The sequence below is a fragment of the Pogoniulus pusillus genome, chromosome 3 (assembly GCF_015220805.1).
Source record: "Pogoniulus pusillus isolate bPogPus1 chromosome 3, bPogPus1.pri, whole genome shotgun sequence".
Lineage (NCBI taxonomy): Eukaryota > Metazoa > Chordata > Aves > Piciformes > Lybiidae > Pogoniulus > Pogoniulus pusillus.
Genome location: NC_087266.1, coordinates 23,082,261 through 23,099,836, shown reverse-complemented (window position 1 = coordinate 23,099,836; position 17,576 = coordinate 23,082,261). Strand labels below are relative to the sequence as shown.

General features: G+C 41.4%; 1 protein-coding gene across 6 annotated transcripts in view; it reads right to left on the bottom strand.

Moving 5' to 3' along the window:
- The window catches only part of PAN3 (poly(A) specific ribonuclease subunit PAN3), an 85,931-nt gene extending 71,490 nt beyond the window's left edge, over positions 1 to 14,441 (bottom strand). For 4 of the 6 annotated variants that reach the window (XR_010308626.1, XM_064172496.1, XM_064172504.1 and 1 more), the window contains exons 1-2: positions 13,545 to 14,439; positions 1,243 to 1,364 (exon numbers count right to left, since the gene is read on the bottom strand). Coding sequence is in view for 5 of the 6 variants with exons in the window: in XM_064172496.1 (XP_064028566.1) it covers positions 1,243 to 1,364; positions 13,545 to 13,965 (543 nt within the window). In the remaining variant the exon portion in view is untranslated. Of the gene's footprint in view, positions 1 to 1,242; positions 1,365 to 13,544 lie in introns of all 6 variants that reach the window. The other 2 variants (XM_064172521.1, XM_064172490.1) reach the window with 2 other exon arrangements.
- Between the last annotated feature and the right edge of the window lie 3,135 nt (positions 14,442 to 17,576).

The following is a 17,576-nucleotide window of genomic DNA, read 5'->3' as shown; positions in this document are numbered from 1 at the left end:
CAGAAGTAATTTTCCTTAGCCTCCAACAGGTAAGAGGCACAATTTCTTCACTTTTCTGAGACAAACGCAATGTCTTGACTGCAATCTTACAGGCATTAGTAATGTACTTAAAAATCCTGTGAGCACTCAAGTTAGACACATGCTGTATTCTCTTTCTAAAAGAAACAGTTGTCATTAAAATTTTGTGTTTAGAAAGACACTGGTGCTGCTGTAAAATACAGTTTAAGGACACAAAGCATGACTTCAAACTGAAGGGATAAAATTATACAACCTCACTGATACCAAATTTGTAACTTTCAGCCTCAATAGGACACTTCGAGATGAGATTCAATTTTTTTCTTTTTAAATCACACATCACTGTCAGTAATAATTTCATAGTTTCATGATTCTTTTGAATGAAAGACAAATCTAACCTTCTTGAAAATATGCAGTAAAAAACAAAAAAAAGGAATACACTTAATTTCCCACCTTGTCCTGAACTAATTTTCTATCTATCACATAGCCACAACTAAGATCAAAATAAACTCAAAAGGAAAGCTTCCAAGAGAGTTATTGCCAGGAATCAGTGTGAACTGTTTGACTTGTGCTCTCTTTCATTTACCAGAAAATGGTTTGTTAAACATTTGAGTATAAGGAAAGATCACCTTCTTCTCAGCTTTGAAAAACACTAAAGAGTTTGAAAGAGTTATTAGAGTACTTCACATGTTAATTCAATAGTCTTTTGCTACAAACTTTGTATAATACTACCTATGCAATAAATTCTACCTCATGGGAATTCCTATGCCAATGGCTACAGAATGCTATAGATACAAGAAAACATTTCAGAAGATTTGAATGTGAATTCACAACTGAACACCACCAGAGACTGTGTTTAGAAATTCTAAGGCTTGATAGCTTACATTTGCTTCAGTGACTTTTGAACTTTGAAATGAATCAAAATACAGTTTTTCTGTATTTAGTAAAGGCTAGCAAAATTAGCTATGATCCTGAAAAGAAATCTTTGGAACACAAATTTAATACACAGGGCAAAGTCCAATGCAAAAGTTTGGATGAGTGCCAATAAAAAGACTAATTTTAAAGCAATGGCACCGTTTCATTTCCATGTGCAAGATTAAAGTGTATATTCTGTACACCCTACAAGAGCACACATTCCAATAGGCTCCATTTTTCCTGCCTCTGAAACAGTTTTCCCTTCTGAGTCAGCCCGAACTAATGAGACACTATACAATTCACTGCTATTACCTGCATCATGGGATACTTTGTTTCAGCGGGATTTCCAAATCCATTAACGCCAATGAAGCTGGTACTAAAGTAGGAATCTGTGAGACTAGCATCAGCTAACCCACCGCCATCTATTCCGGGAACTAAAAAGGAAAAAAGAAAAAAGGTTTCAGAAAGAAAAAAAAATAGCTTACCATGGGTTTCTTTGCTAATATCTCTTACATAATTCCTGCGGCGGGGACAGGATAGGAAAAGGTTGGTAATACTGTATTTTGAGACTCTCTTTCAGGAAATAGGCTAAAAACATGCCAGTGCACAGAAGGAAAAAAGAAATGAAAGAGGGTGCAAAATGACAGCATGAAGTTACGGCACAAATGCAGAAAGAGGCAAAGAAGTTAAAAGCTTTGACAGAGGTGAGGAGTTTGAACTCTAGAAACAGGAACAACAAGGCAAACAATGATATTGCAAAGAAAATAAATCAACTAAACTACCCTAGAAGGCAAGCTTATTTTAATAAATATATATATATATATATATACTCTTGCATAGCCATCTTGGAAACATGTGTCAAGCAGAGCTTTCAATTGGATGCTCTTAAATGGGAATACAGACATACACAACAAAAAAATTAATGTACATTAAAAAAACTCAAGCCCTTGCATATGAAACACAAGCATTTTAAAAGCACCATTTAGAGTATAAGGTTATTTTCATTATTTCATATTTCATAAAGTGATGACAATTTTATGAACTATGGGTAAAAAAAACCAACTAAAAGCAAGTCTGAAGGACATAAGGAAAGGATGCAAGAAACTGTTTAGGTCCAGAAAACAAGGGCTTTGACATACAAACAGCACTCTAACCACAAATAAATTCAACTGCGTGAAACTAAAGAGAACAACAAAAAAACCCCATCTGTAATTAACACTAAACAGTCAAGCAGGTATTACTTAAAAAAAAAAAAAAACAAACAAAACAAAAACAACAACAAAAGATAATCTCATACAAGCAAACAAAAAACCCCAACAAAGAAAACCAGAGTTCACAATGGTATAGAAAGCTGCAGTTCAAGTTTAGCTTCTGCAAAAACACCCACAGTAAATTACAAAGACACTAATCAGTATGGCCAGGCCACTTCGAGCCAACAAGCATGAGTAATTGGTAGCTCCAAGGTAGGAAGGCACATATCCAACTGAGGAGAACATCCTGTACCAAACTATCTAACTTGAACTTCTGGGAGAATTCACAGCCAGCTGGTGACACCCGGAAACAACTTCCTGATTCCAATCCGCAAAGGAAATAAAACGCAACTTTGGGACAGAACTAAATGAATGCAGACTATAAACCCTGAAATTTCATCAGAATGAGAATTTTCCCTCCAAAAGAGACTACGTAACCTGATGAGCCAGTTCCATGCTGCAGGCACAGGAAACAGCAAAAGAACTACAGTTAGATGAAATCATACGAAGGGCCAAAAGAGGAGAATGACTATCGGCATCCATAATACAGACAGATGGAAACATTGCCCAGCTGTACTCAAATGGAGAGCTGTATGTGAGAGAGATTAAATAAACTGAACACCTCAGTGGAAATAAGTATCAGTTTTGCAAGCAAAAGAGATTCTTAAAGTATTATAATTAAGGAAGGCACCTAAAGAAAATATGCTGATTACTAATGAATTGTATTTTTTAAGTTTTAAAAGTTAACTAAGAGACTGGGAAAACAGAAGTCCCCCTACTATCAATGGTCAAAGTCTTCCTTTATTATTTCAAAGGAGCACCCACACAGAGACTTCACAAGTCTTCTTGCTACAACACTAAAAAGCACAAAGCTTTTTGGATCTGTCTTTTAAACGTCTTTTGCTTTCATTTGGGAAATTTACACTTAAAATCTTAGAAAAAACCCACATTCTACACTTTAACTATTATATGAGAGAAAATATTAATATTTGCACTAATACAAATTGCCTCAGCCAACCTGCTACAGTCAATCCTTAACTCACACTGCAAAGGTTAGCACTTTAATGCAACTATTTTCTGGCATCATGAATAATACTTGGGTTCTTTCACACAAGAAAACTGAAAGGAAGTACTTATGACTAGTTTCAGGCTGGTTTGCTGATAAATTATTCAGGGTTCACATCAGAGTATTTATTTATTTTTAAAATGCATTTCCACTATAGCTTCCTCTGCCTGCATTTTGGCCATTATCAAAACCTGCTGCAGGTTTTATGCTACTTCTTGACTAAGACCAAGAAAAATCAGCTTAATGTCCAGGAACAACTGTCATATCAAAGAACACTACGTAATTTTAGCATTATATCTGCTATTTCATCTTATATTTCTGTTCAACTCCAGATTCTAGCACAGTAGTAAACAACTCGGATTACACCATCGTCTTTACAAATCCTTCCACTTCTTCTGCAGAATTAAGAAATAGCTGATTGTTTCTGCTTCTGCAGCCAATATTAGAATGCATGTACCTTCACTTCACTGTTGGACAGATACAGAATCCTTAAAACTGGAAAAAGGCAAGTGAAAGCTTTCCGGTTTTGCCACACTCAGCAGCAGGGTATGCAAAGAGTGGCCTCTGCAAGTAGAAACACTAGAGTTGATCTCCAATAACAGGACACTGAAGATGATGCAGGTAGCCTTGCTATGGCACAAATACAGCACCAGGTGCTCTACTCCCACTCTGGCTGAAGCACTGTCAGTGCCAGGGAGCTCAAGCTGCAAGCCGAAGCAGGTTTCAGGCAGCCACCCAAAATGAGCAAGGCTGAGGACACTGCCAGGAGTCACAAAGTTGATCTTTGACACTGCTCAAATGCTGCTGCCTATCCACTGCTACTATCTGGTAGGGTAGCAAATTCAGACCACTTAAACCTGCTTAAAGTTACAATAAATTGCATCTTTTCCTTGGTGCACTGATATCTAACTGGGCACTCAAGATAGAAAAAGGTATTCCAGAACATTGTCTTTTTTGTAGCTGTAGGAAGGACCATCTTTCTGCTGAAGTACAATGGTTTGACCATACCAATCAGCCTCCTTGTGCCACTACTAGAAATTGCTGTACTTCAGTGCTGATCCACCTTCATGCCACTTAATCATACTGGTACCACGGCAATTTCAAGATAGTTTTCTATTGTCCTCTTCCTAACAGTCCAAAAATGCACACTTAGCTAAGGGACCAAGACCACAAAGAATAGTTTACAGAAGCATTCAAAAGAAAAATCAGAAGGTAAGTTCTCTGGAGGAATTTTCTTGGTAGTAGTTCATGTTTGGTACAGAACGCTCCAAGGTGTAAGTGTAACTACTGCTTTCAAGAACACACTCAACACTAGCTTCCTTAAAATTAACTTCCCTATAGTAACAAGCAAGAAAATGAAGACTATCAGAGAAAAGATGCAACTTACATAGCTATAAATTCCTGCATTTCCCACTGAACTAAAAAAGTGTTCAAAGGAGGGCCACCCACCTTTTAGAGTGATGAGAGCTCAAATACCTAAAGAACCAAGACAGTTTCACTGTTTGGCACATGGCCTTCTAAATGAGAAGTAGAAGGCTTTTATCCTTCACATTTGGCAAATCATAAATTTTCACTTGTTTCTGGAAGAGCACAGTTGTTTAGGACATAAAAAAAAGAAAAGTGATCTATCATAAGAAATCCATAGGTTGTCTTCAGAAGTGGGAATACTTCACCACATGAGTAGTGTGGTATTAAAAAAGAAATGCAACTGAAAAGACACAGAAGATCTTAGCCCTTTGAAAGTTTTTATTCTTGTGTGTTTCCTAATTTATATCAGGCCCTGCATTCAACTTCTCTGTCCAGATCTTTGAGTAATGATTGTGAGCACACGGACTGCACCCAGTGCCATCAGAATGAGAAACTGAAACTTCTGAAGTTTACATCTTTTCTCTTTTAAAGCATTGATTATAATGTTAGGTAAGTAAGTTTAGACAATTTTAATTAAGTCTTGAATTGATTATTTTTGTCAAAGAATATGCCTTTCAGTTTTCTAACTGTATCATCCATGTATTTGAATTTACTTTTTGCATAGACTCCTCCATGGAGAGAAGCAACAACTTCCTTGTACAAGCAGAAAGGTTGACAACGCAAGTCTGAGACAAAAAAAGAAAAAACAACACAAAAAACACAATAAACAAAACCACACACAGATGTGCAAGGGAACAACTACATCAGGGAAGAAAATGCTAACACATTATGTAAGCACATATGAGGAAAAAGAAGAAATTTCTGAACTCCATCAATACAAGGCAGAATGTACATCCTGGTAGGTCTGGAATGAAATTAAAGAAAACATCCTGAGAAATTCAGATTATGTTTTCTACTTTTCATGCACATATTATTCAATTTATTAGGCTTTTTTGCTTGGTGAGTAACACTGTGGCTTAATGTGACAACTGCAATTAAAAATAAATATCTTCTTATGTAATTCTTCTCCCACAGAATTCTAGCAGAAAGGAGCTTCCCATCAGATGCAGGCACCAAAGAGAAAAAACACATAGAGTTATTTTGCCTTACTTTAATTATAAAGATATTTTGGGGGAACAAAGGATTTCAGTGGTTGAGTACTACTGTGACAAACTCAACATATGCTTTATCAGAATCAGTCAGTTTTAGCTTAATGTTCATCTTGTCTAATACTGGCACTATCTGAATATTAATACTAGCACTATCTGGAAAGGCAGCATTTCTGATATCTTCAACATTTTAATAACCAGTAAACAAACACTGTAATATCCTACACAGCTTCTGTTATGAACTTAGCATCACTGATAACCTTAGAAACTGTTCTTACTGCAAATAACTCTTTTTTATATTAATGAGATACATAGCACCAAAAATCAATACACTAAAGTAAGATCAAAAGAGATTTTTTTAAATGTATTTTTCAAAAGAGTTCAAAGATTTCTTACAAGTAATAAAACATGGATTGAAATAATTTGTTTTGCTATTATCAATGCTTAAAAAACTGTACTACAGTTTATGCTGTGAAAATTATTTTATATAGGGGTAATCGTGATTTACACTTGTAGCACTGCTACAGTGCAGGCACTTTTCACCTCAACACAGCTTGGTAAACTGAATCATAGGCTTATCGCATACATATGCATACAAAGGACAAAGAGTTACCTCAGGCAGATATAAAGCAGTAAAAAACAATGCCTTCTCTCCAGTGGAATTTTACACAGACATAAGTATCCTAACACTGAGACAAAACCAACACAATTTTTATACAAAGCCTACCTATGGCAAGTCATTTAAGACTTGTGTCCTATCAGTTTTCTAGATGCACAGAGATGTGAGTAATTCATGCTTGTCCTGTCTTTTCTGTACTGACCCATTTGGATCAGGAAATAATCCCACGCTGCAGGTGCTAGCCTACTTGTTCATAAACACTATACATACTAGTATGTGCATCTCAGTACTGATTTCTCTACAGTGCCACCACTGTTGCAGCTAACTAGGGAAAGCGAATTCTTCGATGTTATTCTGTCTCTCTCCTTTAACACAATGTTTCTGAAACACAGACTAGGAATAACTGAAATAGACACAACAGATAAAGAAAGCGAAGGACACCCCCCAGGCACTAGAGGCAAAACAGGCACACTCCTGGGTTAGGATGCCGAGACTGCGAGTGCCTTTGGAGTGCAGACAGCACAAACGAACCAAGCCAGCTAAAACGCAGGCAGGAAGCAAAACATTTTGGGAAATGCTGCCTTATTTACAAACACTCCCACTAGGCGATGAGATACTCACAGGCAAGCAAAGGAAAACAGCAATCTTTATCATAATATTAAATGATTGAGCTGTCTTCTTCATTCGTTTCAATTTACGTCCCATATCACAGAAGCATCTGATAAAGACTGAAAGAGAGATGCCATTCCTTTGCTGTATAAAAATCTGCACGGAGTTTAGAGCGGCAGGACTCATCATGGACCAAGTCCAAAAACACAGTGATAATACAAATTAAAGCTGGTACTTTTTCAAAAGAGACATCAGAACTACTCTGTTATCAGAAACAGCAATTCAAAGTAATGCAATTGCTTAACATCGCTTTCAGAGCTAACCTTCTCCGAAAGTTCTCACAATTTCTAAACTACTGCACAAAAATATTCAATAAATGGTATCAAATTTTTTCAAGGCATATGTTTAAGCTTTAATAGCCTCCCTGTACCTGAAACTTAAAGATTTTTATATATCCTTACACATAGGCACACTTGTATAAAATGTGTTCAGAAAATCTGAACAGAACGTTAGGATACTTTTTATAGCACTGGAGAACACATAAAAGAAAAGTCATCAGCACTAGGCCAACTGGAGTTGAGGGAGTCTACCCAAACCACAGATTACAGAAACTGCATATCACATAACTGGCCTCACAAATTCTACAACACTTGTCTCTACTCTTGCTTCTGTGTATCTGTACTTTGTCTCTAAATCTTCATCCTCCAATGGGGGGTGGGGGGGTGGGGTGTGTGGAAACAAAGGAAAAAACACCCCAAACCCAAAACATTAGAAGTAAAAGGCAGTTACGAACTAAAAAAAATAACCACCAAAAAAAACAAGTGCAAAATATCTTTGAAGACCAAACGAAGCAACCACATCACTGAAACTTTTTTAACAAATGTGTGTATACACAGAGCATGATCAGTTCCAACCCCAGCACAGCGATTCACCACATAATTTTTCTGGCAATGTAATTCATTACATCTTTACTAGAAAGCAACAGATCAGGAAAACATCAGCTTACTATCTAAATCCCTCCACTGACCCCCTTTTCATCAGCTGCCTCATGACCAAGATTATTTTTTCTGCCATTGAGGTTCTACAGAAGTCTTTCTGCCTGTGTTTCTTATCCTGCCCTCACTTAGCGTTTGTCCACTTTTCCCACAGCAGTCTAAATTTGCTTCTGGGTAGTTTCTTGCACATGGATCTCTTTCTGAGCAAATCCCCAAGGTCACTATTTTCTGGCATTCAAATCCTTCCTGAATGTCCACTCCTATAGCGATACCTACAAAATATCAGTTATCTAATATCAGCTAGATAGAAACATAATGAGTATGGTTGGTATCTTCAATGTTATCAAAACTTGGAATTATTAAGATAGAGCATGTAGAACTTGCTCACACAGCATAACTATCACACACACACTCTTTCTCATCTTCACTTTTGAAGCAGAGAAGCAATTACAACAGTAGCAGTGCTTTCTTTACATTCTTCAATACCCAACACAAGGTGGGTACTACCAGAAACAAATAATTACCATTTCTCCTCATATACCTGTAATTCCTGTGAAATATTTGGGTGGTGAATGATTTCCCATACAATAAGGAAAATCCACAATGTATGCTGATACAATCAGTTACGAAGCCAATTGATTTTTTGTGTATCTCTAGAAAATTATATAGGCAAAAATTGCCCCTCAAAATCCCATATTACTTTGCAGATTGAGAATTTTTTTTTTCTGCCTTTCTTCTCTTAGCACCCCCAATAATTTTCTTATTTCCACACAAAAAGAGAAAGAAAATCCATGTTAATAATTTCCCAATTTCTGGAGTTGACAGATGAGACAAAAGGAGATCAAGTACAATCAATAATTTTTATTTTCTCCCATGCCTCTCTAACTGGTTACTGATTTTATTCTTAATTTTCAATTGTCTCCATCTGCACAAATTCCAAAAGCCTCTTCAACCTCAGAATGGTCTCCCCATTTGCTAAAAATACTCAGAGCAAAACAAGATGAAAATTGAATCATCTCTCAACACCTGCAAAAGGCACCATGAAAACCAGAAGAGAAATTTATCTCTCTAGAAAGTAATTAGAGTTATACAGCAACTAATACAGTAATACTTGCAAAAAGTACAAACAAGTTTGGAAAAAGAATCCTTGACCACAGCCCTATTTTCTCTATACAAGCTAAGAAGAAACAAACACAGGACGAAGTGACCAGCATGTGACATTCTATACCTTTACGTATAAGTTTGAGATACCTCATCTATTTCTAAATACCTCAAGCCATAACTACAGAAATGCTATCAAAGATAAGAAAAATCCATATTTAGAATAATCCTGGCCATTGTTTCAGTGCATTAAGATGCGTAATCCAACAGATTACCTTCAGTATCTGTTTTGCTGAAAAGCTTATCTGTCCATTTTTTCTGCATCGACTGCTTCATTCCTTTTTTTCCAAAAGGAATTAACTGGTAAAGACTTAAACATCGTTTACAAGGCAAGAAATACACAAACACATAGGTCTTTCAACTCCCAGGCACATACAGATTTGATAAAACCTGAACTGTAATACCCACTTAACTAAGCACCAAGTGACAGCATACACAGTTGCTGCAGCAGTGGCCGCTATCCTCTGCTGTCATGACCAGCCACATGCAAGGTGGTCAGGCTGTGAAAACAGACATAATGCTTTTATTAGGCTAAGGATACAACCCAAACCTTGATGCTCCTTTCCACTTTCTCTTGGGCTAGAAACAAAATCTATTCGCAGGCAGGCTTTTTCAGCAGCTATTAAGAAACAGAGTGAAGTTGCTCGGGGAAGTATTGCAGGCAACTCTTAGAAACACCGGCCTATACTCCAGCTACAGATTTCCCAAGAGGGCTTTGAGAAAGGCTTTCTGGTGAAGAACCAGATGATGACATATCACAAGGAGAGGGTGAGATAACCTCTGGCATGGGGATCTTAAGCAGCTCCTATTAATAAACAAGTCCTACATGCAAAAGAGCAATACATCTATCAAACTACTAGAAAGGTAAGAAATATAACTGCAGTTTAACTTGTCTATCTTATGTACAGACATGATATATTATAACACCATATTGACATTTTTCTCCAAACCCTCCCTCACACAGCATCAAGAGGCCATGCCCTAGGAATGAGCCAGCAGCCCATAGAAGAGATGGCTGCCAGCTCACTTCTTATAGGAGTTGGAAAGTGACAGAGAACAGATAAAAGAGGATACATTTTTCATGCCATTATGACCCTGACCCATCTTCCTCTGGGCTGCTGCTTAAAACCCTACTAATCAATGCTATCTTTCCCACTAAATATTAAGCAACAATCATTTCCCCCTCTGCTCCTTCTATGGCCTCCTCAAGTTCAGTACTGCTGACACTGCTGCTCACTGGGCTGGTAGGAGAGATACACACCTATTAGAAAAGCACCACGTGCAGATTTTGACACCTAACAAATCCTGAGGAAATTTATTCTACTTTCTCCTATTTTTCATATGTGTCTTAGTGGTGCCATGTGAAAATTATCAGTTTGTTTCAGATCTTGTTATTGTTGGCATTTTTAAAAGTAAAGCTCTGGACAGGTAATACCAACTATGCTTCCTATTTTGTAGGTAGTCAGTTGGCCACCTTACATATGGAAGGTGAACCACAGAGAAGGCTAAGCACTAACAGCTTCAGGGAAAGAAGCAAGAACGGTGCTTCAAACACGTGTTCCAAACGTCAAGTAGTCTGGGGGCAGGAGGCAAGCAGTACTAGCTTCCAATAGTAGGCAGAGCTCATCAGCATGGTCAGTCTCCTTCCCCAAGAATGTAAAGGCACAGTGAGGCCAAAGCCACAGTTAGCCCACTACCTCATCTCTGATGCTGGATAGCAGAGGTTATGTGGACAAAAGCATAAGCATGAGGCAAGGATGAGGCAAGGATAAGGCAGGATTTCCCAGCAGGCTCTCAGCATATGTAGGAGAAAATGAGTCTTGATTCAGAGATTATTTTTTCCACATTTAATAATCTTGGAGTTTTCTTCCAAGAATTTCTGGTTACTTTTGGAATCCCTGTCAGACATTAGTATCCCAAACATTTAGGGTACAGAACAGCTTAAGCACACATCACACGAAAACCTCCTGGTTAACTCCAAGGAGGTCACCTATCCATTCCACTTCATACTCCCTTACTGAAATACTTGTGTACTGGAGTATTTGCTATATTTTCCTTATCCATCTTCCCTTCATCACTCAACATTCCTATCACCCATGTTGCAAAAAAATAAACCAGTATTTGGGAAGCACTTCTGATTACCACAGAAAAACCTCTAAGTAAATTAATAATCCTGTAGTCAAAGCAGGATTAGAGTAACACACATGTTAGAATGAGGCACTGACCCACTTTTAATAATAAATAGGACTACACAGTTAATTAGTCAATGAGCATTATCTGCGCTGTGCAGTGAATGAGGCTGGGGTTCAGTGAAAGAAGAGAAGGCAGCATCCACAGATTCCAACACTGCCAAATGATTTAGAATTAGGAAAGACAGTCAGTGAAACTGTGCAGGGAGGTAACATTTTTTGGCTATTCCCAATTTCACATTCTTACACTCAGAACTTTTTTTATTCAATACAACTTTGTGTATTACTTCCTACATGCATAGAAATAAAACTTTCATTACCTCCATTTGGAAATTGTACTGTTAACAGTATGGATCATAGACAACATAAGATTTTAGACATCAGCTTGTCAGCACCTTTACAGATCAACTACACATTTTGAACAACTACTTTCCTTATTTGTTTCACAATACTGAAGCAAAGCCCACCCACTCTTCAGCTCTTTCCTGGCTCTTTTTTCCCTAGTTAGTCTCTTTAAGATCTTCCATCAGTCCAAGCACAGTACTTTCCCAGCAGGCAATCACTGATAACATAAGAGTGGGTTTGTCCATTCTTGGTGCCCTCACTCTTTACAATGGGTGCAACTGCAGAGAGCTCTACTTAGTTTTAAATCTCTGACATATCCAACAGAAGCAAGTTTTTCAAGTAATTTAACTACCTATCAGTGTCTAAGCATACACAAATTCTGAGCTGGGAGGGGTCAGGATCTGCCTTTTTTTTTTTCTTCTTAAATTTAAGGCCTGGGCAAATTTTAGAAGATTAATCACAAGAATGGCTTCCATATAGGAGCCTTTACCTCTAAGCCTTCTCTCAAGCCTGAACCCCCTGGTTTAATAGATTGTCATGATTTCCTTCCGGATATGGAAGAAGTATATTTTGTGCTTAATTCTGCCAAAAAGAAAAATTAACAAGGATCAACTTTTCACTGCTGAATCCAAGATAATTCTACCTGTTAAAAGACTTCAGCTTGAACAGCTAAATTTTGACAAAATGATGAAAATCTGAATACAGTGTTTTTAATAGGAAGCATTGGGAAGCTTTATGAGACAGGTTCCTCCTGAAAGGGTGTATGTGACAGGCCTATGTTAATGCAAGACACTGACAAGCTACCAACTGCAGAGATAATACTGTTCGGGTCACATAAGCTCATCACACCCGGCAAAATAGCAGCTGCAGGTTCCTGAAATGCATTAAAATCCTAAATGTTCAGCATGGTTGCAACTTAATTTCAGAAAAAGATACATTTGTGACCATTTAGTAGTTATTCAATGTAACCAAATGTTAGGTTTATGAAACAAATCAACAATGCAGGCAAGTTTAACACACTAATTTAAAAAGGAACAACTTTTCTAGTATCTTTTCCTAGATGCCAAGTGCTGCTTCACCTACAAAATGAATGGTTATTCAAATCAGTTTACCGTCTAACTATTGGACCATCTATTAAGAAGATTCATAACAAACCAGTAAGACCAATACCACACTACAATAGCATAGAGGCAACCTGAACCTTTACCATGAGAAGAAATTGCATATGGAGGGATGAAGAAGTCTTAGGGAAAAAAGACTTGAAGCAATTTCTGCTCGCAACAGGAGATAACAGAGATCTATACAATTACTTCTTTGCATATCTTTTAAATTTTAATGTTATATTTCAGCCTGACTATTTGACACTTCCGAGAGCTGAAACTCAGCGTAGGTTGTTTGGAGGAGCCCATCCGAGGGTACTACTCCTGAAACCGTTGCTACCACTCTGTTCAGCCTAACTTTAGGTACAGACATGGTCCAGTATGGAACCTAATGCTGAAGTGACCGATGAGCAGCCGCCCGGGTGCCCCTAAACAACAGCCGAGAGAAGCCTCTTCCCACACACACCTGCCCGCTCCTTCCCATCACCACCGGTTCGGCCCCTTCTATGTGCCCCACAGCGGCTAGCATAGCCGCGTCCCGCCCGTCCGGGAACGCCACGGCACCCAGCACCGGCTGAACTCTGGGGCACAGTGGCGGGGTGGGAGAGGCCCGGGGACCCCCACCGCCACCGTATCGGTTGTTTCCGGTAACACCAGAGTGTGCCGGGGCGCAGGAACAACGCGCCGCCCGCCCGCCCCCCGCCGCCCCGCTCCCAGCAGCGCCCCCGCCCCACCCCACCCCCAGGCCGCCCTGCCGCACTCACTCGCCAGCCGCGGGCCATCCAGCCCCCCGCCGCCGCCGCCTCCGCCGCCGCCTCCCGACCCCACCTCGGCTTTCTTAGGCCCCACCACCGCCGCCGCCGCCGGGCCCGGGCTGGCCCCGTGCGGCGGGTAGCCAGGCCCAGCGGCGGCGGCGGCGGCAGCCGGAGGGATACCGAGCGGGAGCCCGCCGAGGGGGGCGGCGGGCCCCGGGCCGGCAGAGGCGGCGCCGGGCTCCTCATGCAGGAACTGGCACTCCTCGCCGTAGAAGCAGGTCTTGTCCTTGGCGTAGTAACGGCAGAACTTCAGCTTCACGGCGCCGCCGCCACAGCCGGCCCCCGCCCCCACGACGCCGACCCCCGCCGCCGGCGGCGGCGGCCCCACCACCGGCGACGGCGACGAGCAGGGCAGGCCGCTGCTGTTCATGGCAACCGCCCGGCCGCCGCCGCCGGGGTCGGCACCATGGGGAAGGAGGGCGGGAGGGAGGGGGCGGGGAGGGGGAAGGGGCGCGGGAACCGCCGTCACCCCGGGCTCCGGCTCCGGAAGGGGGAGGAGGGGGCTACTCCGCGCGTCTTAAAGGGGCCGCGCGGCCCGCGGCGGGGGCGGCGGCGCCTCCTCAGTGGTCCCGGCGACCGGGGTTGTTTATGCCATTTTCCTCTTCCTGAGCGGCCACACGGGCGCGCCTGCGCCGGCGCGGGGCATGCCGGGTAAAGCCGCCGGGCCCGGGGCCGCGACCGAGGAGGCGGCGTTGGCTACCGCGGGCGGGGGCGGTCGGAAGAGCGGCGGGTGTGAGCTACGGGCCGAGGGAAGCCGGAGGCCGCCGCGGAGCGACTTCACCCGACCGTCCGGCTGGGCTGGCTGTGTTCGCGCGGAAGGCGTTGACCCTCCCGCGCGGCGGCAACCGGCCGCTGGGCGAACCGTCGTGTGAAGGCGTTGGCGCCCATTTCAAAGGGGCAAACGACAGGTGCAGGTGACAGCCCACCCCCTCCTCCGCCTCCCGCGGGGCCGGGCGAGGCAGAGCCCAAGCCCGGGACTGCCCGGCTGTCGTGCTGTGTGCCTGGCTGGTACTTTTTGCCTTCCCCCTTTCTTCGCGGGGTGAAGGTTGCAGCTCTGCCGTCTCAGCAGCGTCTCAACAGATTTTCGCCCCCAGAAAGTCGTGTCCTGCTTTCCTTCTGAAAACCAGGCAGCAGCTGGTTGGCTTTTCCCTGCCTGCTGGCGTAACGAGAATGCAGCCCGAGGGATTCTCCCTCTCTAGGAGTTGAATCGGCTGGCTGGCTATTTTTAAGGGGATGTTTGAAGTGTTTTCCCCCTGAGCATTAAGAATTTTGTTTGAATTTTCAGTGACTCACTTGCTAAGCTACTCGAGGATTTTTTTTTCTTCTGCTCAGATTGTTGGCATAACTTATGGTGCAATTGCTGAAATTCTATCTGTAGTGGAAAAAACATCATATATTAAAGCACACTTGGCATTATTTTGGTAAGAAAAACATTTACTGTAGAAATAAGAGTACTTTTTGTCTGTGATAGTTCTTCTCTGTTATTAAAAACAAAAAATCAGAGCCTGCCTCCAAGATGCTTTGACAGTTTGTGCAAAAGGGCATTTAAAAAATCAACTTTTTAAAATGTCACATTAGAACAAAGTTTTCCTTAGGTAAAGTCTTTGAAGTCTTCAAGAAGTAAGCACGCCTTAAGCTGAAATCTCAAGATCAACATTTTTGAAGTCAGAACCATGGCTTCCTCCTCAGGAAGCAACTGAGGAAAAAAAACCAAACTGCTCTGCAAGGAACAATTGAATTAGAAATAGAGAACAGCAAGGTTACAGGTTTCAGGGCTCCAGTTTTAGCCTAGTGTCTCAAGAAAAACAAGCTGAGGGTGTCATCTCTGTTCTTCAACAATTTTTAGCCTTTTACTTCCTTTCAGTTATATGATGAAGAGCTCGCTGCTTCTGCAAGCTTGTAAAAGTAGGCGAAAGTGGGAAAGTGGGCTGTTGGTTTCTCCATTATGATCTCTGGGTATCAGTGCAGACAAACCATAGCAGATTCCACATGAAAGAGTCTTTATACATGTCAGCTGTGGGAGTCAGTCCCAAGTTGTTTCTTCTCAGACAACCAAAACACATCAGTTTTAGTAGATGGACCAGAAGCAGTCCCAGCTCCTTTAGCTATGTGTGGCACCCATTGTGCTACTTCACTGTGTATCACACAGCCCACTGTCATTACTGGTGTGTCTCTGAAGAGTGAAACCAAGAGCTTCCGTGCCCTAGGAGCTGTTGTAGGAACACACAAGTGCCCATAGGTGACACTTCCTGCAGCTGTTGCAGTAGGAAAAACAGGAGCTTGACTCTTGTTTTTTCTCACTTTATCCTGCTCATCCATGCACTGGGAAGATGCCAGCACAGGGTAGAGATTTCATGCAGGTGGAGTGCACAGGATCATAGAGAAGTATGAGAGGTAGAAGATGTGTTGAGGTAATGTCAGGTGTGGGGGAGAAAGAACCGTCTGTCACTGAAGTCTGGTTATCATCAGGCTATTTATCATTCCTTATTCCAGGTGTGATGACCAGAAAGGTCAGACTGAGGACAAGTTATATGTGCATGTGAGGAGGTTGGAAGGGAGAAGGAATCTCATTTTTCACTTAAGAGCATTCACAAGCTCTGTGGAGCTTTTATCCAGTGCCTTAGTACTGTGGATTTAATGATATCAAGTTATCTTACAAGACACTTCATGGTACACGTAGGGTAATGTCTTTTCTGGGTAAACTGGTTGAACATGATACTAATTCTTCCAAGCAAAGACTTAAGTTGCATAGCCACTCCCATTGCTGAAATGTATTCTAAGCCATGTTTTCAACCTTGTGAATCTGCTTTTCCCACAGCCTTTTGCTGATCTATGCACAAAACCAGACATGTGTATTCCCACATTTTTTCTCTCTGCATGCTGTAGCTTGGGTTGAAAACATTCCCACTGGATACAGGAAAGCTAAGACAGTAGACTGGGCAACAGTGTGTGATTCTGCCAACCAGAGTGCCCAGATAATCAATGAGGCATGCAGTATGGTACCATTGAAGATTGAACCAACTCATCTTTTCTGTCTATTCTTGGCCTGCAGAACCAAGCCAATGATGGGAAGAAGCTCAAGGTAACATGAGCCTCTTTTAGTGGATGCCAAAATCTCACCTCTCCTGCCTCTTCAATTCTATTAACTGTACAGGAAGACTTTGCCTGAACTCTGACTTGTAGCTACAAAAAGTCAATATGGGAGCCTGACACTTTCTTATTAATCATAACCAGGTTCCTCTTCAGAATTTTATTGCCTGTATATGCTGGTCAGCCAAAGGACTGAGGAGTCCTGCCAGCCATTCACTATGTGCATGAACCAATTCAGCAGCCTTGTGCAGTGCACAGACATTTCCTGGGCACTTCTGCAGACCAGTGATTGATGGTATTATCCTTTTTGTTTTGGGTTTGGTTTTTTTCTTTCACCCACAAACTAGGTGCCCTGTTAATTGAAGCTGGCATCTCTGCGGAGAGTGCTGCTGTTCTGCTCTTGTACACATAGCTGGATTTACTTTGCATGAGATCAGGAAGGAAGATGAAGCACAAACAGATAGGTGCCCCTGAGTCTTGTCCCACTTTGTAGTCAAGTCCTAACTGTGCTGTACTTTTCAACCCAGAAATGGGAAAATATTCCTGTATGCACATAGTGAAGCTATAGCCAAGTGTCAAAAGAGTTTTTATGAGCTCTGACAGAAAGGCAGAGCTGAACATTACAAGATTAAAAATATGGAGTTCAGGGGAGAAATCCTTGGTAAGGGAAGCCCTGCCAAGAACTCTTTTCTCCAGCCAAATGAAGTCACAAGTGCCAAATAGCAATCCCCTAAAATTCAAACCCACGTTAAGAAAGCCATATCTGCTATTGAGAGTGACAGTTTCTCTTTGCCTCAACCCAAAATTAACATGTTTAGCAAATCACATGGAAGCAGATCCTGAAGTGCAGGCTGACATCAAATAATGCAATTGAATGGGATAGAGCTATTG